Source organism: Nothobranchius furzeri, chromosome 1 (genome assembly GCF_043380555.1).
Source record: "Nothobranchius furzeri strain GRZ-AD chromosome 1, NfurGRZ-RIMD1, whole genome shotgun sequence".
Lineage (NCBI taxonomy): Eukaryota > Metazoa > Chordata > Actinopteri > Cyprinodontiformes > Nothobranchiidae > Nothobranchius > Nothobranchius furzeri.
In genome coordinates, this window is record NC_091741.1 from 35,438,207 (window position 1) to 35,462,412 (window position 24,206).

The window sequence follows — 24,206 nt, forward strand, 5'->3', positions numbered from 1 at the left end:
ATGGAGAAGGTCTCTAAGACGAGGTGGTTCTGGTCCACAATCCGCCATCTCAGGAGGAGGAAGCGGTGCACTTCCAACACTTTTTATGGTGGAGACTCGGGATGTTGTGGATCAGTGGGCAGAGTCATTTGAAGACCACCTCAATCCTACTGGCACACCTTCCAGTGAAGAAGTGGGGCCTGGGAACTTTGGGTAGGGCTCTCCGGTCTTTAGTACTGAAGTCACCGACGTAGTCCAAAAGTTCTTCATTGGCAGGGCCCTGAGAGTTGCATGAGATTCGCACATAGTTCCTTAAGGCTCTGGGTGCTGTGGGGCTTCAATATCTGCACTATCGCGTGGACATCAGGGGTAGTTCCACTGAATTGGCAGACCAGGGTGGTGGTCCCCCCATTTAACCCTCCCACTGTCTTCATGGGTGACCCCGCGAGGAAAGTTGACCATTGAGCAGGATTGATGGTTCATCCCTTGAGGTCCATGCGGCAGGGGTGAGGTGGTGCTCACTCCTCACCCCTGCCACATGCACCTCAAGAGATAAACCAGCAACTCTTCTCAAAGGTCAACTTTCCTCGCGTGGTCACCCATGAAGACAGTGGGAGGGTTAAATAGGGGGACCACAGGGTGGGTTCCAACTACAGGGGGATCACACTCCTGAGCCTCCCTGGTAAGGTCTATTCAGGGGTTCTGGAGAGGAGGGATAGTTGAACCTCTGATTCAGGAAGAGCAACGTAGTTTTCGTCATGGCTGTGGAACACTGGACCAGCTCTATACCCTTTGGGGGGTCCTGAAGAGTATGTGGGAGTTCACTGCATCCCTCGTGGGGCCCTGTGGGGGTCAATCCGGGAGCATGTGGTACCAGGCCCTCTGATACAGGCTGTCCTTTGTCACAGATTCTGTTAATAACTTTTACGGACAAGATTTCTAGGCACAGACAAGGTGTTAGACAAGGGATCAGTTTTGCATGTCTGCATGTATTTTTACTCCTCGAGTCATGAGCGAATAAAACGTTTTTCCATGAGGTTTTCTTTAAGCTGCCCCGTGTCTGCCGCTAGATATTTTCAGCTCTCTTTATGGTTTTGAAGGCGGAATGGCAGCGCTGTTGACGAAAGTGGTGTCCTGGCCAATCACAAGCTTGCGTTCTCTCGTTGGATGGATTTTTTCTGTCCATCCTTGCGAGCCTGGTGGAGAGCCATCGCAAGGACGGCTAATGGCGTTGCGTGTCTCTGTACCGATGCAGAAGCAATAAACTAGGCTTAAGGATCAGGTTTCTGCTTTTTACAGATGATGTGGACCCGTTGGCTTCATCAGAACGTGATCTCCGGCTTTCGCCTAAGCGGTTCACAGCCGAGTGTAAAGCAGCTGGGATGAGAATCAGCTCCTTTAAATTTGAGACCATGGTCTAGAGTTGGAATATGGTTCTTCTCCAGGTCAGGGATGAGGTCCTGCCTCAAGTGGAGAAGTTTAATGGCTCTTCCACACTAGCGCCGGCTCCACTCCGCGCCTCAGCCCCAGTCTGGCTGGGATGATTACACACATCCTTAGGAATGCGGACATGACTGAGCATATAGGCAGTCTCCAAAATTGGCGGGAAATACCAGTGATGTCATAAGCGCGTCTCCAAGAATGTGGGCGGGGCAAAAAGCTCATCCAGAAGTCTGTGGTGTCTCCCTTAAGTTAAACAAAAGCGGCCGTGAGCTGTGTTGCTTTTGGAGACTCTGACCCTGCTATTGCATCCTGCTCTGCTGTGTCTGTCCTGGCGCAGCGCAAGCCTGGCAGGGCTGCCTGTGTGTGTGTGTGTGTGTGTGTGTGTGTGTGTGCACGCTCCTCCGAGAGAGACAGAGAAAAAGGGACGGCTTCAGTCAGAGTTTTATACTTCACAGTGTCAAGCATTATAATGAATTGCACATGAGGGACGCCACCACTAGCTAATTCTGTCTGCCGATCGGAGGCTCCCCCTAACGGTATAGGTCAATTTGAGCTGGCCAATCAGTCGGCAGTGGGTGTGTTGGACCAGTGCAGCCTGAAGCAGACCGCCTTGGTCTGGGCTGAATAAACGACCGGTTGCACGCGTAAAAAATCCAGGCTATGCAGATGTGAACCCTCAACATATCTAGGCATAGTGGAGCTGGCGCTAGTGTGGAAGCCCTATGAGTATCTCAGGGTGTTGTTTACAAGCCAGGGTGGGATGGAGCATGAGATCGACGGGTGGAACGGTGGTCCGTCTGACTCTGCAGTGATGCGGGCGTCGTACCGGTCGGTCGTGGTGAAGAGAGAGCTGAACTGGAACACAATGCTCTCGATTTATTGGTCAGTCTACTTTCCAACCTTCATCTATCTTCATCTACTACAAGCTTTGGGCAGTGACCAGAAGAACGAGATCGTGGATAAAAGTGGACAAAATGAGTTTTCTCCGCAGGGCGTCTGGGCTTTCCCTTAGAGATAGGGTGAGAAGCTCGGTCCGGGAGGGGCTCGGAATGGATTTGCTTCTCCTCCACATCAAGAGGAGCCAGGTGAGGCGGCTCGGGCATTCAATTCAATTCAATTCAATTCAATTCAATTCAATTCAAGTTTATTTATAAAGCGCCAAATGATGACGAGTCGTCTCAAGGCACTTCCCATAGTAAACATTCCAATACAGGTCAGGTCATTAAGCCAATCAGTAACAAGTTTCCTGTATAAGGAACCCAGCAGGTTGCATCGAGTCACTGACTAGTGTCAGAGTCTTTACAGCAATCCTCATACTAAGCAAGCATGCAGCGACAGTGGAGAGGAAAACTCCCTTTTAACAGGAAGAAACCTCCAGAGAATCCTGGCTCAGTATAAGCAGCCATCCTCCACGACTCACTGGGGATGGAGAAGACAGAGCACACACACACACACACAAGTTAAGATGCCTCCTGGCCGCCTCCCTGGTGAGGTTTTCAGGACACGTCCAACCGGAAGGAGACCTAAAGGAAGACCCAGGACACGCTGGAGGGACTATGTCTCTCGGCTGTCCAGGGAACGCCTTGGGACTCCCCCGGAAGAGCTGGCCCAAGTGTCTGGGGTGAGGAAAGTCCGGACTTCTCTGCTTAGGCTGCTGCCCCGACAACCCCACCTCAGATAAGCGGAAGACGATGGATGGCTGGAAGTGAGTGATCACATTTTATTGTGGGAATAAATAATAAACTTTAAACAAAATCTAAATAGTTTTATGAAAACTCCGTGAATACTTGGGTGTGGAGGTTTTTATGTGCTTCTCTGTGGATCAGGTTCATTGTCAGAAAGAATCAGGGTGGATGAGTTGCTGAACTGTTGAATGACTGAACGGGAAGCCTGGTAGTCAGACGCTTTAATCGCAACCAGCTACGTAAGCGGGCTGATGAAAACGGAGGGGAGAGGAAAGGGCCGAGTCAGCGCTCCTGTCGGAACGAGTCCATCCTCCATTTGACTGTTAAATTGTCCACTCAGCACAATAACAGACACACACATCTGAAGTCTGAGCAGGGCAGAAAAAAGCTGCAGAGTGAGACCAGCGTGCTCGTTGCGCACGTGTTTTCTGATGATGTGAGAAGTGATGCTGGGGTTTCCGAGTGTGCATCGGATCAGGATGGGAGATGGGAGCAGCCATGTGCAAACTGTCGGAAAAACTTGGACAGCACGTGAAAAAAAAGTCCGCAGGTAGGATGACGGGATGCGCGGCGTCATGTTGGAATGTGCAGACGGCATCATCACCCTCTTCTTCTGGTCTTTGGCTGTTTGTCGGATTAGTTTGTTTAGTCTTGCGTCATCGTAGAGCTGCTTTCAGCACATCATCCCTTGATCTGTGTAATTAAAATAAACGTTTTTAACGGTTTTGTTTCAGCTCAGCTGTTTTTATTAATGTTTGCATTTAAAAACAATTATTAGAAGCTAGTTTGAAGGCTAGTTGTGCTAATGACAGAGGCGGTTTTACCATTAGGCATAGGTAGGCGGCCGCCTGGGGCCCCCTTGTGTTGGGGGGCCCCTAGCCCTGACCGCCGGCACCCCTCTTTTAATGCCACAATATTCTTATTACCAACCTGTGGCCGCAGACGGGATTGGACATGCTTCTCATTACCATAATTCCTGAACCGTTCAAGATATCATTAAAATTCCAAAATTGCTGAAAAGATAAAAAATGGGGCTTTTCGTCAGCGCAACGAATCACAACACAGATTCAGAGACGTGCTGAGTTTGTCATCCAAAATGCTCCGTTTTATAACTTTTGAATGGCTGATCAGATTCAGAAGATTCCAACGGTTCCTAAAAGTACATAAAAGCAGCTTTCCAACGATCTATAGCATGAAGCAATCATGTTAGGGAAAATATCGCTATGAGGGGAAATCCTGCCGTACAGCCTGATTGAAACGGAGCGCAGCGCCGCGGCGAAAGCGGATAACGGAACGGGGAAGCTAATTAGCATAAAAGCCAGCATGAAATTATGGAAATGCCTCAAAGAAAATCAACACGATCTATCAGGTGTCCCAGAAGGCTTATATCTGAAGACAGTGACCACGAAGAAGGACAGATCTCCGGTGAACCAGGATATGAATGATTGTTCCATCTTTATATTTTCTTTTTTTTATCTGAACAACCCTCAACTATTTGCTAATTGTAAGATTCAGCTTCATTCCAGCATTATTTATCTTTTTACCATAAATAATTATTTTTGCTAAAACAAAAGTTTTTGGTATAGCAGTGCACGGTGTGCCAGAGAAGCACCCCATGGCGGTGTGAGGTGTGCTCTGCCTGCAGCTGGAGAGAAACTGCTTCAAGGTCTACCATCAAACAAAAACGTCTGAAAGTTTACAAAAATAAAAGGTCTTAAAAACAGCTAAAAATGACACAAAGGTTCAAACTTTGTTAAGAATAGATGCATTTAAGTTCAAAGTTTAAATTGTTTGCCCAGTCATTTTGAAGTTCCTGTTCAGTAATAAATGTAAGAAATTCTAATCCGTTTTTTGCTTTTTTCACTTTTAAGCAGATTTTTTAAAGGCTGTAATAGAAATAAATTCTAAATACAAACCATACACTGAAAGCTGAGGTTGTTCTGAAAAAGGGAGAAGAGTTACACACACTTTGTGCTTTTTATTACAATTTTACAGCCATAAGATTAAAAAAATACCAGGCGGCCCTGTTATAATTATGGTCATAAGAGGGTTATTAAGACTGCGATGCACAAACAGGAAGTGATTGGTAGTCATTCCACTCCAGTCCAGTTGGTGGCGGTAATGCACCAAATTGTTGTTTGCCAAGTGCCATAAGACCACAAATAATAATAAGAGAGGCGGGAGCGTTCGTAACAAACTCAAAGCGATAGTCAAAACATGAAGCATGCCATGAAGTTATCCTAGTGGCTCCAATAAGAGGAAGAAGCAGCTTGCTTCATAAAAGCTTTTATTTTCACTTCTGAAAGTGACGTCGTTTTTCTATGTAAACATCAAAAGGAAGCAGAAAGGAGCTTGGAAAATGTTTCAAAGGGAGGAAAACGGAGACCAAAATGGAAAATAGAAAAAAAAAAACTAAGGCTAAAGCACAGGAGCGCTGACAGGAAGAAGAAAGCACTCAAAGGGAAAGAAAAACAGGAAAAAAGAGGAGGACTAATAAAAAGTGAAAATAACTCGTGTCAGAAGAGGGAAGAGTTTCGCAAATCCAGTTAAAGGTCAGATTGTCGAAAATTTAGTGTAAGGGGCCCCATGTCTGTGTTCGCCTTGGGCCCCCAGATTGCTAAATCCGCCCCTGGCTAATGATGCTGTTTTCTTTGTCATTGGTTCCCAGATTCCACCTTCTGTTTCATATTTGTACTTTTCTTTTCTAAAAATGCAGAAAAAAACAGAAGGCATTCGTTTAAAATAAAGTAAATCTTCATTTCTGCTTGATGGGATCACAAAATGGATTTGGGGATAGATGCAGGATCGCTGTGAACTTGTTTTGCTGGACGTCCTGTCCCGTTCACTCCAACCTGGAGCTGCCTTTAACTTACAACAGTCACTCATCTATTATACAAAACAAACAAATAAAACCAGGGAGTCAGTGGTGCGTGTTCTCAGAATCCTCTGCATGACGAACGAGCCTCAGACTCCAGGTCCAGTGCGATTTTTACACCGGATAAGAGCAAAGTCAACAAGCGTCTATCGTGAAAAACAACCTTGCTGGAGGCTAGATTGTTTGCATTCCAGGCTCATCTTGGAGCTAGCAAGCCAAAGTTTAGATCTAGCTTTTGTTTGATTCTATTAGAATAAAAGTCACTCACTGATTATCTGATTTTCACTTTTTTTCCCGTCAGAATTTGCAAACTAGGACCTCTGAGCCAAGCTGGTGACCTCGCCTGTATACTTCTTGCATATTTGTTGTGTTTGCATATCTGCAAACCTTTTTTTACAACCTCAGATATCACCTTCCTCTAGTATGTTTACCCCATGTAAGCAGCAAATTGATCCCGGGTCATCTGTCTGCAGGCTGCAAGTATGCGTGTCACGCCGCATGTCGGGACAAAGTGTCACTCGACTGTCATCCTACAGCGTCGCCCATCAGCCAAGATCAGCTGAACAACAACACACCACTCTGTGTGAGTACACACACACACACACACACACACACACACACACACACACACACACACACACACACACACAAGTGTGATGACTTTACATGTCTGCAGCTGTTTGTGCAGATCTGCATGTTTTTGCTTTTATTTGTTTGCATATGAAAATTCTCGGGCTGCGCAGTGGTGCAGTGGTTAGAGCGGTTGCCTTGCAGCAAGAAGGTCCTGGGTTCGATTCCCGGCCTGGGATCTTTCTGCATGGAGTTAGCATGTTCTCCCTGTGCATGCGTGGGTTCTCTCCGGGTACTCCGGCTTCCTCCCACAGTCCAAAAACATGACTGTTAGGTTGATTGGTCTGTCTAAATTGTCCTTAGGTGTGTGTGTGTGTGTGTGTGTGTGTGTGTGTGTGTGTGTGCGCATGATTGTTTTTCCTGTGTCTCTGTGTTGCCCTGCGAAGGACTGGCTCTCTGTCCAGGGTGTACCCTGCCTGGTTGCCCGTTGACTGCTGGAGATAGGCATCAGCCCCCCCCCCCCCCCCCCCCCCCCCGCACCCCCACCCCGCGACCCTGCGTGGACAGGCGGGTTCAGAAAATGCATGGATGGATGAAAATTCTCTGATTTAATACAATCTGTGTTTAAAGCCTTTTGTCGTCCTTCTAGTTTGAACCATTTGGCTTTCCTTAACTGGGTTCAGTGTCTTCCAAATAAAACTGAACGATCTTAATAGAAAACATTCAGTAATGGTTATCAGTTTGTTTTAGTTAAAGCTGTTTCATTCAGCAAATATCTTATTATTGTAGTTCTGAGGCATCACCAGTAGATGGCGATGTAGGCAAACATTTAGCTTCAACTTTGACCTTTTTAAAGCTGTTTTTTGCAGAGTGATGTTGCTACATCTTATTTGTGCATGATGGGATATTTTAGAGTAACGTCTGTTCATTTATAGATGAATAGAGAGATGCTCAGTGCTGCTGTTACCTCACACTTTTAGGAGATATGCAAACATGCATGCATGGAAACCTCATGACTGCGGGACGGGACACAAGGCATGAAGCCGAAGCGTTCATTTATAATTAAAATGGTAAACAGTTTAAGTCATTTTACACAGAAATCAGTTCAACCAATTCAATCAGTCAATTTCTTTTTACTGTTTGTGTCCCGATGGAAATAGTCTTTTTTTTTTTCAAAAAGTATATTTTATTGAATTTTCAGTTTACTGTACACCCTTCACACAGTATTATGTTGTATACTGAAAGTACATTCTGTATACAATCTTAATGGAACAACAGAACAATTCAACAATTTTGGTTGTGCTCCTGGCGATCCTCTCCAACGTAAGTGCATATATAGTATTGAAGGCAATATTCACATAGACATATTTAACAAAACTTTGAGTAAGAAGTCCCCGAATTACACCTTAATTTTGCTTCTCCCATTCCAGTCTGAATGCTGGTCAGAAGACCGATTATTTTCCTACTCTCCCACTTTATAAGTCCTCAGATTTTTATGTCCATCCTCTTAATATATGTTAGAAAAGGTGTCCATATTTCGTCAAATAAATGCTGCTTGGCCTTTAAGATATAGGTAATCCGTTCCAGCGGCATCACCTGTAACATCTGTTTCATCCAGTCCTTCACTGTGGGCCTATGGAGCGATTTCCATGCCATAGCTATACACTTTTTTGCTACCATTAAACTTAAGATCCAAAAAGACACGCTGACACTTGCTATAAGCATACTCATTAGGGCAAAGTCCTATTAAAAACAGTTTAGCATCCAATGGTACCTCCTTTTTGATAATTTTTTCAGTAGAAATTCTTACATCCTCCCAGAACTTTTTGATTTCTGTACACTCCCAAACACAATGACGCAACGTCCCTTTATGAACAGCGCATTTAACACATGTATCTGGTATATTGCTATTGTATTTCTTCAGTCTCTCTGGGGTGACCTATGTCCGCATTAAATATTTATATATATTTATAAATATTTATTATATATTTATATTAAATATTTGTCATCGTGCCAGGCCTAACGTCAACACTTAGACACACACATGATTGTCTCGTCTGCCGGCCTCACTCTGCTAATGAAACATTAACCAAAAGTGAAGCTTTATTTATTGGTTCTATTAAAAAACTATTTAATTCATAAGAATTTAGAGCAGCTCATTGTGCTCAATAGTCAAGATGATTCAACTCCCAGTGCTGGGAAACAACCCAGATTACGTCAGCAGGTGGCAGTGTTGGGCTGTTTATGGGTGAAATGTACAGCGGCCCAGAAGGTTCAGAGAAATCCAAAAGCCACATCACAATGACAAAACCTACATATTTTTGGACACTTTACTTGTTTCTGGTGCTGTGAAGCTTGGAGGATTTTTACTGCTATTTTTTAGCTTTTTTCACTTGTTGAGCATTTGTTATGATGCGTAACCATGGCAACAAGCTGGTTTACAATTGGGAGCAGCTGATTAACATTGGAAAGACTGAAATACAGTAATACCTCAACTGAAGCCACAAATCCTAAATGAGCTAAAATGCAAGAAGCGTGGGTGCAGAGCGGGACGGAGACAGAGAAAGAGGAAATTCAAACCATCTCTTCCATCGATCATAATGGACAATGTGAGATCACTGGCCAACAAGATGGAGGAACTCCAAGCCCTTTCAAGGACTCAGCCAGAGGTTAGGCAGTTTCGGAACCGCTGGAGGAGATAATGCAAAGAAGGATTCTCCAGAGAATCAAGAAAATGATGGACAACCCTGAGCATTCTCTTCACAAGACTGTCCGACAACGGAAGAGTGTCTTCAGTCAGAGGCTTCTTCAGTTTGGCTGCAACACTGACCGCTACTGGAGATCCTTCCTGCCAACAGCCATTGTAATATACAACAACTCTTTGATGACTTGATTATTATTATTATTCTGAGCTGCTACAGCAATCAGTTTCCCTCTGGGATTAATAAAGTATTTTTGAATTGAATTTAGAGGTGTGAAGCTTTGTGCTATCTCCAGCGGTCAACGGGCAGTCAGGCGGGGTACTCCCTGGACAGAGAGCCAGTCCATCGCAGGGCAACACAGAGACACACAGGACATTCAATCACACACACACACACACACACACACACACACACACACACACACACACACACACACACACACACACACACACACACACACACACCAATCAACCTAACAGTCAGGTTTTTGGACTGTGGGAGGAAGCCGGAGTACCCGGAGAGAACCCACGCATGCACCAGGAGAACATGCAAACTCCATGCAGAAAGATCCCAGGCTGGGAAGCGAACCCAGGAGCTTATTGCTACAAGGCAACAGCTCTAACCACTGCGCCACTGCGCAGCCCTAAGAATATTGGCTTCTGATTTTAAGTCATCAGAATTATTGATCAAAGTCAGGTTTGATGGCCCGTGTGGGGATCGAACACATGACCTTGGCGTTATTAGCACCACGCTCTAACCAGCTGAGCTAACCGGCCATGTTACAGCTTTTGTATTTTGTTGAACCTTCTGGGCCACCGTAGAAATGTACAAGAATATAAAGTTACTTTTATTTCTTTATAAATTTATAAATTCTTTATAAATCAATTTCCCTCTGGGATTAATGAAGTATTTTTGAATTGAATTGAATATTTTCACTGATTTGTCTTGAATTCCAAACCTTCCATGTTTTCCTCTCAGCTGGTCTCTGGTCCACTTGCTGTGGGTTCGATTCCCACGCTCATAAATAGGGATGCACCGATACGATACTGGTATCGTATGGGTAAAAGTTAACCGATACCAGGAACCGATACCAATGCAGTTGCTTGAAAATGGCTTCACTGTAACTTGTCATTTCTGTTCACCTAATATTTTAGCTTTGTGATGATTTCCATTCATATATTTTACTTAATATATACCTAATAGTCCTTTCCTGTTGAAAGCAGAGAAGAAAATAAAATCTGTATTCCAAATCATTGCATTTTTTTGTGTGTTAGAAGTATCGGTATTGGTAATCGGTATCGGCGAGTACTCAGATCCAAGTATCGGTTTGGAAAAAAGTGGTATCGTTGCACCCCTACTCATAAACGCCGATGTGGTTTAATTCGTGCAGCAGGAGGATGATGAGCTCACTAACACATCACCACTGTTGCTGAGCGAGGCCTTGTGGGCCCACGATTCATAGAAACGTGTGTGTGTGTGTGTGTGTGTGTGTGTGTGTGTGTGTGTGTGTGTGGTTGCAGACAGCTGTGGAAGCTCTACAGTTACAACATGCCTGTTTGTGAGAGTTAAACTTTGCACACAAACATCTTAACCAGTTTCTATTAGTGGGCCTGTTTAATGCAGACTGTTTGGGGTTTCTAGCTGTTTTTTTTTTCATGAAATAAATGTCTAACAAAAAACTGCAGCAATAGAAAAGTAAAAGATTCTCTGAATAAGTCTTATGAACAGAATCACGAAGCACATTTTTAATGCATGAAGCAGCAAATGTCAGTTTGCTCAGACAATTAAAACTACTGATATTAACAGGTTTCTCCAGACAAACATTTTAGATGCATAATGATGACATCACAAATGAGGACTTTTTGAAATAGCTTGTTTTAGGTAGGGATGTCTCGTTCTGATATCGATATCGGCCCAAAAACACTGTATCGGATTACATCGGACGGCATCAAAAATCTCCGATAGAAGCAATCCGTTAAGGTTCACATTTTTACAACCAGTGTTTGAAAAAAAAAGTATTTTTTTTCATACTTATTACTCATACTCTGAGTAATATCACTTGGGAAATGGTAATGTAATGTATTTGATATAGCACCTTCTGGAGTCCTGGAACCCCCCAAGGCGCTTTACAAAACAATCAGTCATTCACTGTTGGGGATGAGCTACGATGTAGCCACAGCTGCACTGGGACGCACTGACAGAGGCGAGGCTGCTGAGCACTGGCGCCACCGATCCCTCCGACCACCACCAGCAGGCAATGTGGGTTAAGTATCTTGCCCAAGGACACAACGACAGCAACAGACTGACTGGGGCTCGAACCTGCAACCTTCCGATTACGGGGCGAGCGCTTAACTCCTGTGCCACCGTCTCCCACTTGATCAAGCCTTTCATAAATTCCACACTACAAAATAGGTAAAAGTACGATTATGATTTGTGCTAATATCGTATCAGATTGATATCGGTATCGGTCAGTACTGAAGGTTGCAATATCGGTATCGTATCAGAAGTGAAAAAGTTGTATCCCTAGTTTTAGTCACATCATTACTCAACCCAAACTCTGGCAGAAAACATGTGGATGCGTTGTTTCACATTTGGAGTGTTTCTAGAGGCAGTAGAGACCCACACACTGTAACAAAGATGCAAAAGGTGATTTTCGCCTAATGTGTCCTCTTTAAGGTGACAGCATGATGATTGATTGAAAAACACTTCTGTTATTTGTTCATATGTTCTGTTGATGCTTCAGTTGTAGGTTTCTGCTGTTGTCTTACAGCGTTTGGATATTTTAACCTTCTCAGCCACCGTGGGTTTACTTGTGCAGACTCAATAAGCTAATCAGTGTAGATGCACATCTACGTAAAACGTCCCTGGAGTTTCATCAAATTCAGTTTAATGAGACGTTTTGCTAACAAACCAAGCATGCACAGGAAAAACATCATGGTCGGTCTCTCTTTAGCAAGCTATAAAAGTGATCCTTACCCGTGTCATGCAGGCTAAACGTGCGGCTTTAGCCGAGTCTGGTTATCTAGTTTCAAAGCTTTTATACCCCCAACCTCCCACCTGTAGTCACCCTCTGGTTAGAACCCAGCTTTTCCTCTGACTTTATCTTTTCGTTCCGGCTGTGCTCTAATCAGCCACCTATTGTGTTGCGTTAAAGGAAAAGACTGAGCGGAGGTTTACGTTTCAAACACAGAACAACAAACTGGAGGAAAAATGCTGAAAAACCTGCGGAGAAGAAATACGTGTACACTGGTTTCTGTTTAGGGAAAAGCCGATCGGGAAGATGCACAAGTCACCAAAGGTGTAGCGTTTTAACCCTTTACCTTCCACATGAAGAACATTTATTAAGTGTCTGCAGTTACAAACATCTGGCTGGCGCTCTGGGTGTTTTAAGGAGGATTCTCTCTGTGTGCTGCGTTGTTTGTAAGATGACCAGATTTGGGCAACATAGAGTGGTGTGCAAAATGCCTTCAACAGAGCCACTTTTACAAGAGATGAGCTAAAGCTAAACTTGTGTGCAAGAGCTTCTTACGTTGCCTAATGCTAAGGGTCTAGTTGGGTTTTCCTGCCAGTTCTGTGACAGACAGTTGGTGTGCCCCTCCTAGGCCCGGGGTAAGACCAACGGCACTCTCTGGGGCTGGGGGCGATCTTCACTCCACACAACAATAGCATGTGGTCATCTCTATGCTACGCAGAAACACAACTCAGCAGAAAAATGTTGTTGTGGTTGTTGTTGCTGTTGGACATTCTGCTCATTTTCATGGCCTTTTTCAGACTCTGAACCAGGAAATGGCTACAGGCAGTGAAGCAGCTGGCAACCAGTGACTCGGCCCCTAGCCAATAAGCAGCTACAGTCGCAATGCCGGCCCGACTCGGCCTAGCCAGGAACCTCCGTGGAGCAGGGACTAAAAACTGGGAAAAAGTAGAGGGAAAATACCGAACCGAGCCCTCGGAAAATGTGGTCGGGCCGAGCTGCACTAATCCGAGTTACCCTGAGTAATGCTCTTCAAAAACTACCCGTCATCATCATTATCAGTCATTTGATCATTTATAGAATGACCACGATATTTCACCTTTTCACTCACTGTTAGTACAGTATTGAATACATTAAAGTTTAGCCTTTTATCCTGCTTAGTTCTGCACTTTTAACAGCATTACACTGGATATCATACTAAACCTGCACTACTTACTGAAGACAACTAGGTCATCTGCATACATTAGACGGTTTATCAACGTTTTACTAGGGCTGGGCGATATGGCAAAAATAGAATATCACGATTTTTCCAATATTTTATCAGGATTTCGATTTTATCACGATTTTTTATCCATGAATAGCATAACTTCAATTGCGTATTAAAGAAGAGAAACATTGAATAAATAAACATTTATTCATATTAGGGATAATCAGCACAGTGCTAACACACTTATATTTTAAACTCACACCAGAGATGATAAAAGCCCTGAGAGAAACGATTACAAAAATCTGTTTTTCAAGTAACTTAACATAAATTAATATTGTAAAATGTAGCTCCCAGTTGCTCATGTAGTGAATAGTTAAGCTCAAATACGGCTCTGATGTGCGGCTGGACCAGAGATCGCTTGTGGTAGCAAAAAACTGCGCATTCTGAATATTTTCTGCAACAAGTCTCTAAATAAAGTAAAAATTTCTAGTGCAGATTGGAGACAACCCATAGAAGCACTGATTTGATCTCATTTCAGATAAAAATAGAACAGGTTAGATGCACCTAATGAATAAAATTACTAACAAACTCAGGAATCTTTCTTTGCTTCACTGTTCTGGTGCTGAAAACATCACTAATGCGGATCAAAGGAGATACACGGATGAATGCACCTCCTATTTATTATTTGGAGACTACATTTACTGCAGCTGGCAGAGGCAGAGATTGTTTCTATTGATACACGAATTTACAGAATCATTTTAAATGTTAATAGGGGAAGACTGCAGGAGGGAGCGGTAAATTACAGGGGGTCCCCAGCAAAAACAAGAAACTACGAGTCTGATGAAACCTGCTGGTTTTCCATCAGGCAGTCACGGGGCAGCTCCAACAACCCAGTGACCGAGCTCAGTCCGGCTCGGCAGAGGGTGAACGAGCCGAGGCGATGTCGTGCTCTGCTTAAGAAGCGGTGTTATTTTCCTGCTTCAGAAGAAGCGTCCAACGTGTTTTTACGCTTTCTCCGAGACATGTCACGTCGGTACTGACACCCGCCGTAAAACGGACATTTAACCAAATTGTGGCGTTTACCCTCTTGCAATTTAACCTTCCCCTCACGGCGGTCCCCGCTTCGCGGCGCTTCGGCGGCCGGTGTGTCCCCGGCATAAGAGAGGGTAATGAGATACCGCTCCTTGGTTTTCCTGCTCTGACAGCAACGGGCTTCCATATATAACCGTTCAACAGTGATAAGTAAATAAAATTGTTCCCAGCCACCTGCAGGTCCTCCACCAGGAGGCAGCAGAAATGACTAGGACTGGATACAGCAGGTTTCTGGTGAAGGTACTAATCCTGATACTGATACAGTATATATGGATGCTTTAAGGCCAGAAATTGTTTGATGTGGATATTGGAGACAACAATCTGCAAGGAGGTTAAGCTATAGAGACTGAAATACTTTCTTAGTTTTAAAGGGATACTTTGCAACTTTTCATGTTTTTAAATCGTTTTCTTGAGCCAGTATGTGCCAAAACAACCCTAAACAGGGTTAATGAAAGGCCACCCAGCCCCTTTCACCCTCTGTGGCCAGAATACCTAATTTGCAGCTTCACCGTCACCGATCCAGTCTGTTGGACCTAGACAAAAGAGAGCGGGCATACCTGGCTCTGCAGTCTGGTTCCAGCACATTTCCTGCATGTTTTGGGTCATGAACACAGCTGGTTTGTTTAGTTTAGTGATGAGTCACTCCTATAGACGCCATGGAAGGCTAGATTAGATGTTAGATTAAGGTGTTAAACAGACTCTACGCACAGCGAGGAGGTAAGTTTGGCTTTTGGTTCTACAAATGGACACTAGGGGGTGCTAAAAGCAAGCCAAAACTGCTTACTCCCCATTTTAATGGTGAAACCACACTTGTGCACAATAACTAGGATTCCCTGCACACCTAGTCTCCCAGAAAAATATTTTTCAGTCACAAAACTTTATGTTTAAGACCTCAACATTCCCGCAGAATCGCTTTGTCATAGTGGAGAGAGATGCTCACGTTTGTAACACGTCAAAGGGGATTATTCTCTCATGTTTTACTGTAGGAAAACGTGTCTTTCTGCTGAAAAGGCCGCTCCCTTAACTCCACTAACCCAAAAATACATCCATTAAGTGGCGTCAAGTCATTCTTGTTCATATTTACTGTGATTTTATGTTTGTTTATCTTGACATCAGATTGTTTTTTAGCCTCAGCGTGCATCATATAAACTCCCAGTTTTACAGCATCATCTTCAACATGAGATTCAGCATCAGCAAATAAAAAAATGATAATAACTCAGTCTGGTTTACGGTTATTCAGCTAAACTTTGGTGTTTTAGTAGCCGAGAGTCTTTTACAACACTTGAACGTCGTGTAGCAGCATCAGTTGTTTAAAAGCAATTCAATAGCACAAACACTTATGTATCAAAATGTGTAAATACTTCTTAGATGGATGGGAGGAACAACCACTGATTCTACTGCAAACCCATGACCATGACCTTTAACCCCAGCATGCAATAAAGCACTGTGCAGTTTTATTAAAGAGCAAGTCACCCCCTACCAGATTCTTAATCAACTTCCACTTCCTGTTTGAAAAATGCAACAAATGCTGTTGCCTAGCAGACCGAGAGGGCGGAGCCGCTAACAAACACACACACACACAACATTGTGACATCATAATGTACCATCTAACATCATAGTGCACCTCTGAGCCAATAGTGATGGCAGATTTAAATTCAAATGCAGTGCAGAGTTTTTACCTGACGATGGTGCAACACTGACTACATTTACATGCAGCCAATATCCGGGTTATGATCGGGTTAAGGTCGGTATTCGGGTTTCTGAGTTGATCAGAATAACCCGTTTACAAGCATAAATAGAAAGAGTTACCCCTAACTTGCATAACCCGATGTAAATGCGGACGTTGGGGTAGCGTCTGGACGTATGGAGTATGTCCAGACGCAATATGCCTCATTTCCGGTTCTTCTTGTTCCGGTATCCGTGAAAACAACAACATGTTTCCCAGTTCGGAAGAGATAGCGACTGCGTTTGTTTGCGCTTTAGTTTCGTCGTCACTCCAAAAGTGTGGTGCTGTGCCGCGACTCGCCATGTTGCTCCCAACTTGTTGTTTACTTCCGGTGTTCTGGCGCATACGAGACGTCTCGCTACTCAAAAGACCAAGATTCCTTGCGAACAGAGCATGCGCAGAACACACGCTTTGATGGGGATATCCCGGTATGCGTTTACACGACCAAACATTCGGGTTAGAAAAGGGTTACCCCAGGTGTAGTAATATCCGGGTTTTTAAAAACCCGGTTATGAGCATATCCGGGTTTTTGGCGGTGTTTACATGGACCTGCGGAACCGGGTTATTGTGAATATTCGGGTTTTAAAAGGGTTACTGGCTGCATGTAAATGCACTCAGTGACAGTTTTAGGCAGAATATTTAAATTTGAACTAAGATGCACTAAAGTGTCGAAATATTGTCTGCACATGTCTACAGCACGCTCAGACACTCATTTCTATAGTTCATGAGCAAAAAAAAGTTGATTTGGAGTGACTTGCTCTTTAAGTACCTTAAAAATAAAAACAACCTCTTTTAAATTTTCCATCTGATCAGTTTTCAGTATCAAACGTTTATGTTTTCTAAGATTTATAACAAGTGATGTCACGAGGGCCTTGTGTTTGTTTTGGGAGCAGAAGCAGCAGACGTGCAGCGTCACACAGACAGGACAGGGATGAACCAAAACAGCCTGTTTTCAGCTGTAATCTTCCTGGATTGTCCAGGATTAACTCTTCAGTCTGACAGAGGAAAGCTCCCCCATCATCAGCTGCCTGTTGCAGAAACAGAACACCAGTCTGCAGCTTAGAGACCAACAGCAGATGGGTCCCACTGATAGGCCTCTTTATTGGCACTTATCACGTCCCGACACGACACGACCACCTGTGCAGCCCACGTCAAATACACCAGTTAATGACTGTATTTCTTACATTTGGCTAATTACCAAACGTTTACAATAAATCTTAGTTTGAGTGTTTCCAGTATTTCTGTCAAATATTTTTATTTATTATGCAGTTTGTGTTTATTTAAAACCTTGTTATGATTTGACAGTATTTGATGTGTAGAGTAGCTTTACTGGAAATACTTGGTAGAAAATTGGTCCTAATCAAAATCTAAGTAAAGAGTCTGCCATGTATTCTAGTGAATATATACAAATAATCACATCAATGCCAAGTTTTATTTATATTTGTTGTTTAGAAACAATTTAAGGATTTTAGAAATAAACAAAGCAAGAAAATAAAACAGAGAAATATCTGTCGTCGTGTTTCTGGGGTGAAACACTAACATCGAACCCACTTTCATCTCCTGCACGTGTGCAGAAGCTTCGCTTGTGCAAGATTCAAAGAAAAACGTGGATCTTTATCAGGGTGGGACTCTCCAGTGGACCGCTATCTGCGTGCATGTCTTGTTGCACAACATTTGCTTGTTTTTGTTTCGTATCCTAGCCGACAATATTTATTCAAGTTAGAATAGTGCTCCGTGTGTGCGGCGTTCACCAACGCGGTGACTCAGAATCCGTCCAGGACAGAAAAAAGCTATGTTCACGCTGGAGGCCCTAAACTGCAGCATCACTCTTCTGACATTCACTAAAACCAAAAACTAAAGGTTGAAGCCTAACGAGCCTAACGTTTAGTTGTAATTTCATAAAGAATAAACGCTGAAAAACGATCATGGCATGTTAGAAAAAAGGTCTTCATGCTAATAAATCACCTAACATTAGACTGAATCACCGTGCTTTTTCAGCTGAGTTCGGATCAGCGTTTAACGAAATATTCCGTGGAAAATATTATTTGAATGAAATCATCACTGATGACGCAGTTGCCTAGGTAACAGTTATTAGTAATGTGTGAATATTTTGGTGTGGGAGCTTTGTTTGTTCAGGAAAAAGCATTTTAGTCTCTGGATTTCAGCAGAAGAAAAACTCCCCAAAAAGGATTTCCAACACCACAGCGCAGTATTCATCATACTGCAAAACTGCTGAGTCATTCTCCATAGTTCTGCTTCTACGCAGCCAGACTCTCGTCTAAATTTTTTGTGTATTTTTTCTCATTTTCAAACAGGTTCCTGGGTTAGGCTTCAAGATGAGATTTAAAGTGTGATTTGATATGGTCACTTGCCCTATAAATGGTTAAAAGGCTGCAAAACTCAAGGGATGAGCCTGCTGTGTTTGCAGTTGGTTTTAAATCAGTTTGCTGTAAACATCAGCTCTTTGTTACCCGCAGCCTGTTACACACATGGGTGTAAAAACAATGCTGCGCTGTGTTAAATAGACACTGAGTGAGCACTACCAAGAGTTCAGCTGGAATCTGATGTAAACGAGCTCTATTGCTCAGATATTCAAAAACTAAGTGTAAAATGGTGACAATGAGTAGGAATGAAAATGACCAACAAGGTGAAAAACAAAGTTGATTGAAAGTATTAGTTTTTTGTTGTACTACCACCTGTGTACTTCACAGTTCTGCATTCCTGACATTGCACAAAAGAGCCTCTAGAGCAGGGGGTCGGCAACCCGCGGCTCTTCCGTCCATCTGACGCGGCTCTCTGTGCTTGTAAAATAATGAATGGATATTTAAATAAAATGCTTTATAATTTACTGCATATATTTTACATCTGTAAGCCAATTCTAAATGTAAAGATCGTCTGCGTAAACCTGAACCGGTCCAACCCGGTCTTACTGTGAGACCGGGTTGACGGGCCACCTGCTTGTGCGTAATCCGACGTCTCTATAGGAGCTTTCTGAGCTGAAGAGGATGTGAGCTTCTGGACTTTTCCCTCAGACAGGCTCCTGGACGCGTCGCCACATTGGAGACAGGAACAAGCGCTATTCAGCCAAAGTTTCATCATCAGGGAACATTTTCTAAGCGCCAAGTCTCTGAGAGACCGGGTTTGGAAAACATGCTTCAGTGGGAGGAACCTTCCCGCATGGCTCTGGTTCTGCGACGCGCTCCAAGCCCCTCTCCACATCTTCAGCTCGCTGTGCACCGTACGTACGCGCTGACAGCGAGCTGCGCTGAGCAGTGTCCAGCTCAGATGTTCTGATGGGAGTCTCTTCTTGGGTGATTTAGCTACATCTGCGATGTGCGTAGAATAAAATATCACTTCGTCTGCATGCGTCGGGGTAATTCTTTCTATTCTTTCTCCGTCAAAATAAACGGTCAAACACGGGAACTGTCCGGTCAACACAACACAAGCCCTGCTTTTAACTGTTCTGTTTTCTTGTGAAAATTGTTGCAAAGAGATGAAATTAAACTGGATTAACACCAGAGCCAGACGCGCTGCGCCGTTATCTCCGTCACTGTAAACGAGGGGAAAACACATCGATCGGATCCTTTTCTGACCTTTCCCACCTACAAAGTTTAATTACAACAATCTAACGAGACAGAGCCGGGATTTGTATTCTGAACACTTTAAACATGTTTTAAAAAGAGACGTGTGTGACAAACGTGGCATCTGCTCAGCAAAACCACTAACGAGGTGAAAAACATCAACATATTGTAGACGGGCTACAACTTCTGGATCCATTTTATACAAATCGTTTAATTGATTATCTTCTGTTGAAAGATAACTCGACGCACACGAGCGGCCGGTATTGGCTGCTGTCACCTGTTGTGATTGGTTAAAGCAGCTCTCTGCTGCTGTGGCTCCCAGTGTTTTCTTTACTGTGGGAAACGGGTAATAATGGCTGTTTGATGGGAACAGGTTGGCGACCCCTGACCTAGGCTGTAGTTTTACAGATACTTTTGTATACTTACTGTAAAGATAACCCCCCCCGGTCTTAATGCCGGTTGTATCCTCCCCACTTCTAAAGTTAGTCCATGGTTACACAGGTGCAATCTTTCCCAAATTAATAATTTTACTCTAAAATGCATAAAATGCTAAAAAACATCAAACTCAATACAGCAGTTCAACAGGAGCTCAGCACCCTGACCTCCATCCTAACAATCAGTTACCATCTCCTCCTCCTGCACAGCTGCAGCGTTTGTGTTAGAGCTTTTATCTGTATGCCTGTGATTATGTGATACACCGGGCCTGCATGAGCTCCGCAGGCAGCATTCCTGTGCTCTTTGATCATGAGACACTCTGTGGTTTGTGTGTCAGGGTGAAATCTGGGCCCCTCCAGCCTCAAACACAGAGAGACATGCTCAGTGACGGCTTTCAGTATCAGTTTTCTTAAACGTAGCCGCAAACGCCCTCTCCATGTGATTCTCCACGCAGGGTGACGGCTGTGAAAGCCCCACAGGAAGCTGCATTATTGTTGAATGCTGCCATTTCCTGTGTTGGAGTCACTTATGTAACGTACCAAAAGGGTCACTTTTCATACTTAATATTAATTGCTACACTTAACTAATTCTTGGCTTATCTTGATGCACCTTGAGGCCCCTGTTTGCTACTAATTGGGTTCAAATGCACAAAGCAATGATGATTTGGTAGGATGGGTGTCTAACCATCCCTATAGAATAAAGCAACAACAGAACAGGGTCTCCACGGTAACTTGGTTTTTTGATGGTAAAAGCATGACTCCTCCTTTTGGGGGGGGGGCCTTAGGGAGGGATGGCTGTGCACCATATGATGTGAACGCTTGAGATAGTCGCTGAGGTACGATCTTATTTCCCAGACTTTGCTGCCTCAGAGATGACCTGCGGAGATGTTGTGCTGCAAGTGTCTTTGTGACGGTCTAAAATAAATAAGTGACATAAAAGACATTTTATTTACAGTATTAGATCATTTAGTGGTGAGTGATGGATGTGTATTACATTCTTACTCCTACTGTTCCTTTTGTTCTGGACATTCAGGCTTCCGTAGCAGCTCTTCTCTGCTTTTATAGCAGCGCTGTCTGTCCACGTTTGTCTACGGGAGCCCTAAAGTTTTCTATAATATTTGATTCTGTTCACCTTAGACCAGTTTTTATTATTTAGGGAAACAGGATTATAATATATATATTTTTCTTTTTAGGAAAAAAAAATCAACTTAAAAAAATTATTTTTGAAAAAACAAATATTACAAAGCAATGCTTGTTTTTTTTTAGTGTGTTTACAAGAGCCTGCACATACGAAACATCTGGAGCAAGGAAACAAAATTCACCCAAAACAAAGAAGGATTAGGCAAAATAATTATGCTTATATAATCTCTCAACTAGGGATGGACAATATATCGGTGTCGGCCGATGTTAGTCATTTTTAACATATCGGTATCGGTCCAATAAAAAAAAACGGGCTGGTTTTATCAACCAATATTTTTTCCATCTTGTCTCCATTTGTTTGCCTGTGTCAGAAGGTGTTTGTGTGTGTAATTGTTTAGCCATGTGAACAGTGAATGTAATCATCTCAGAAGCATAAATGTGTGTGGTGTGTGTACACAATAACGCAAATTCAGCTTTAATCATTTTTATTTTATACAAAATCTGCAGATTTTAGAAGCATTAAAGTCAGTATATCGGTATCGGCAGATATCGGTTATCGGCCTTAACAGTGATCTTAACATCGGTATCGGCCCAAAAATTTCATATCGGTGCGTCCCTACTCTCAACCTGCATTCAAGTTTGGGTTTGAATTCACAACAACAAAAAATTAGCTGTTGTCTTTTTAATAAAACTTTCAGACTCAAAAAGACTTCTTCGATCTAGTGTTAGAGGCTATTTAGAATTATTTCTTAATTATCTGATCAATTGTAACCATTAATTTTCCGGTCTGTGATGACGAGACTAATGTAGTCAGGAGAAAGACACTTGTTGTTAAACCTTAACACACACAGCCCTGAGCCACTCCCTGTGAACACACACACACCTGTCTGCTTGTGTAAACAGCACACACTCACCTGTGTAAGAGCATTCCGACGGCGTGACGTTCTGGGAGCCCGCGGGGTTGGAGCTCACGTAACTCTCCCCTTCTTTTCATCTCCATTAGCATCCTTTCAGCTTCTAAAAATGGCACAATCACTAAAGTTCAACATCTGACCTTTCCCCGCCCTCTTCTTCAGAGTGGCGTCGAGCTGTCCACATTAACCTCGCCACCTCCCAGAGCTCCAACCGCTCACGGAAGCGGTAAACAGAGTCAATCAGAAGATTAACCGTTAATAACCCATAAAGTCAAGTTTTCAATCTTCATGCATCTTTATTTTCTGTCCGCTAAAGACTTTTCCGTTGTTGCTGTCGTTTATTCGACAGCTCAAGAGAAAACATCTTCATTTACCTTTTTGCACATGGCCTCAATGCTCTGGTGTTTCCTGCAGCTCCCTCATGGCGCTGATTTCCGTTGCAGCGTTTCTGCTCTTAAACCGGATTAAATATTAACCGGACATTTAGCAGCAGGTGGTTTCATGCTTCCCACGGGACCTGTTGTTGCAGGGGAGGAGAAGCAGCATTCAGACGGACAGCCAAGCTATTACTTTTAGAAAGTGATGATGTTGCAGAATATTGCAGCTTGGCTCACAGCGATGGGGGTGGGTGGGGGTGGGGTGGGGGGTCCGACTGGAGCAGCAGACTGTTGAAAGTATGCTGAAACTGAATAGCTTCACACTCATCTGTCTTTTCTGTGGTTGTCTCCTCGTTGACTAGCTGGTCCAAAATGCAGCGGCCCACTTGCTGACTGGCACCAGCAAGTGGGATCACATAACCCCGGTTCTGGCCTCTCTCCACTGGCTTCCTGTCTCTTCCAGGATCCATTTTAAAATTTTACTTTTTGTTTTTAAGTCCCTTCATGGCCTGGCCCCAGTTTACATCTCTGAGCTGCTGTCCGCTTACGTCCCTGTCAGAACCATGAGGTCCAGCTCTCAAGCTCTTTTAACAGTTCCAAAAACCCGCCACAAGACTCGCGGCGACAGAGCGTTCTCTGTGGTTGGTTCCAAACTGTGGAACAAGCTACCTCTCAACATCAGGACCACACAGAATCTAGAGCATTTTTAATCCCTTCTTCTTTTTTGATTTAGCTTTTAATGCAGGCTGACTTGAGCATCTTAATAGTTTTTAACAGTTTTTATTACAGATTGTGACTGTTGTGTGCTCATCTTATTTTAGGTTTTTATTGTTGATTTGTTGTTTCTTGTTTTGTTTTACCTTGTACAGCGCTTTGGTGTAGCTTTGCTGCTGTAAATGCGCTCTATAAATAACATTGACCTTGTTTTATTTCATTTTTAGCAGCACTGTGATGAATTTTGCTTTAGCTTAGGTTTTTTTTTTTTTTGCCTTCCATTCAAAATTGTAGTATCACCTGCAGAGGAAGTTGAATATGACAGGAATACTGTGGCCATTGGGTGGCAAGTTTCTGTGTAGGAGTCCCCGATAAAAATCACTTCCTGAATGGCCTCCGTGTGGAGAAACAGGGTTTACACCCAACAGGAGGGAAGAACTGGAACTTTGTAGTGTGAATGTGATTGGTGGCATATTGGTTTGATCAAATGTTTACAGGAAGGTGTGTAAAATTTAGGCAGTTGGGAGCAGTTATTGGATGTCAGCGTTCCCATTTGGGACTATTTGACCCCTGTCTTAAAATCAGGACATCTGCTAACTTGTTTTATTAAGTTGGACTGTACTTGTTATGTGAGACGGGCTTTTCTGTTACTGTGTTCTTTGTTTTTTAGAATTCAAAGAAAATATTTAGCTTTCCAGGTATTTAAACATGGTCAAAATGGTTAAAGTGGTTTATGGTGAAAATAAACACTAATCCCAGATAGGTGAAATTACAAATGCAATTCAGGCTAAATATT

At 43.3% G+C, this 24,206-nt stretch overlaps 1 protein-coding gene and 1 long non-coding RNA gene across 2 annotated transcripts in view; one reads left to right on the forward strand and one right to left on the reverse strand.

The window, feature by feature from the left end:
* Positions 1-22,884, reverse strand: part of LOC139063253 (uncharacterized) — a 24,456-nt gene extending 1,572 nt beyond the window's left edge. Inside the window, exons 1-2 of the long non-coding RNA XR_011516625.1 lie at positions 22,694-22,884; positions 22,320-22,422 (exon numbers count right to left, since the gene is read on the reverse strand). This is a non-coding gene — a long non-coding RNA (uncharacterized lncRNA). The remainder of the gene's footprint in view (positions 1-22,319; positions 22,423-22,693) is intronic.
* The window catches only part of rassf3 (Ras association domain family member 3), a 101,362-nt gene that overhangs the window by 10,722 nt on the left and 66,434 nt on the right, over positions 1-24,206 (forward strand). Inside the window, exon 2 of the mRNA XM_015962247.3 lies at positions 6,456-6,565. Coding sequence (XP_015817733.1) covers positions 6,456-6,565 — 110 coding nt within the window. The remainder of the gene's footprint in view (positions 1-6,455; positions 6,566-24,206) is intronic.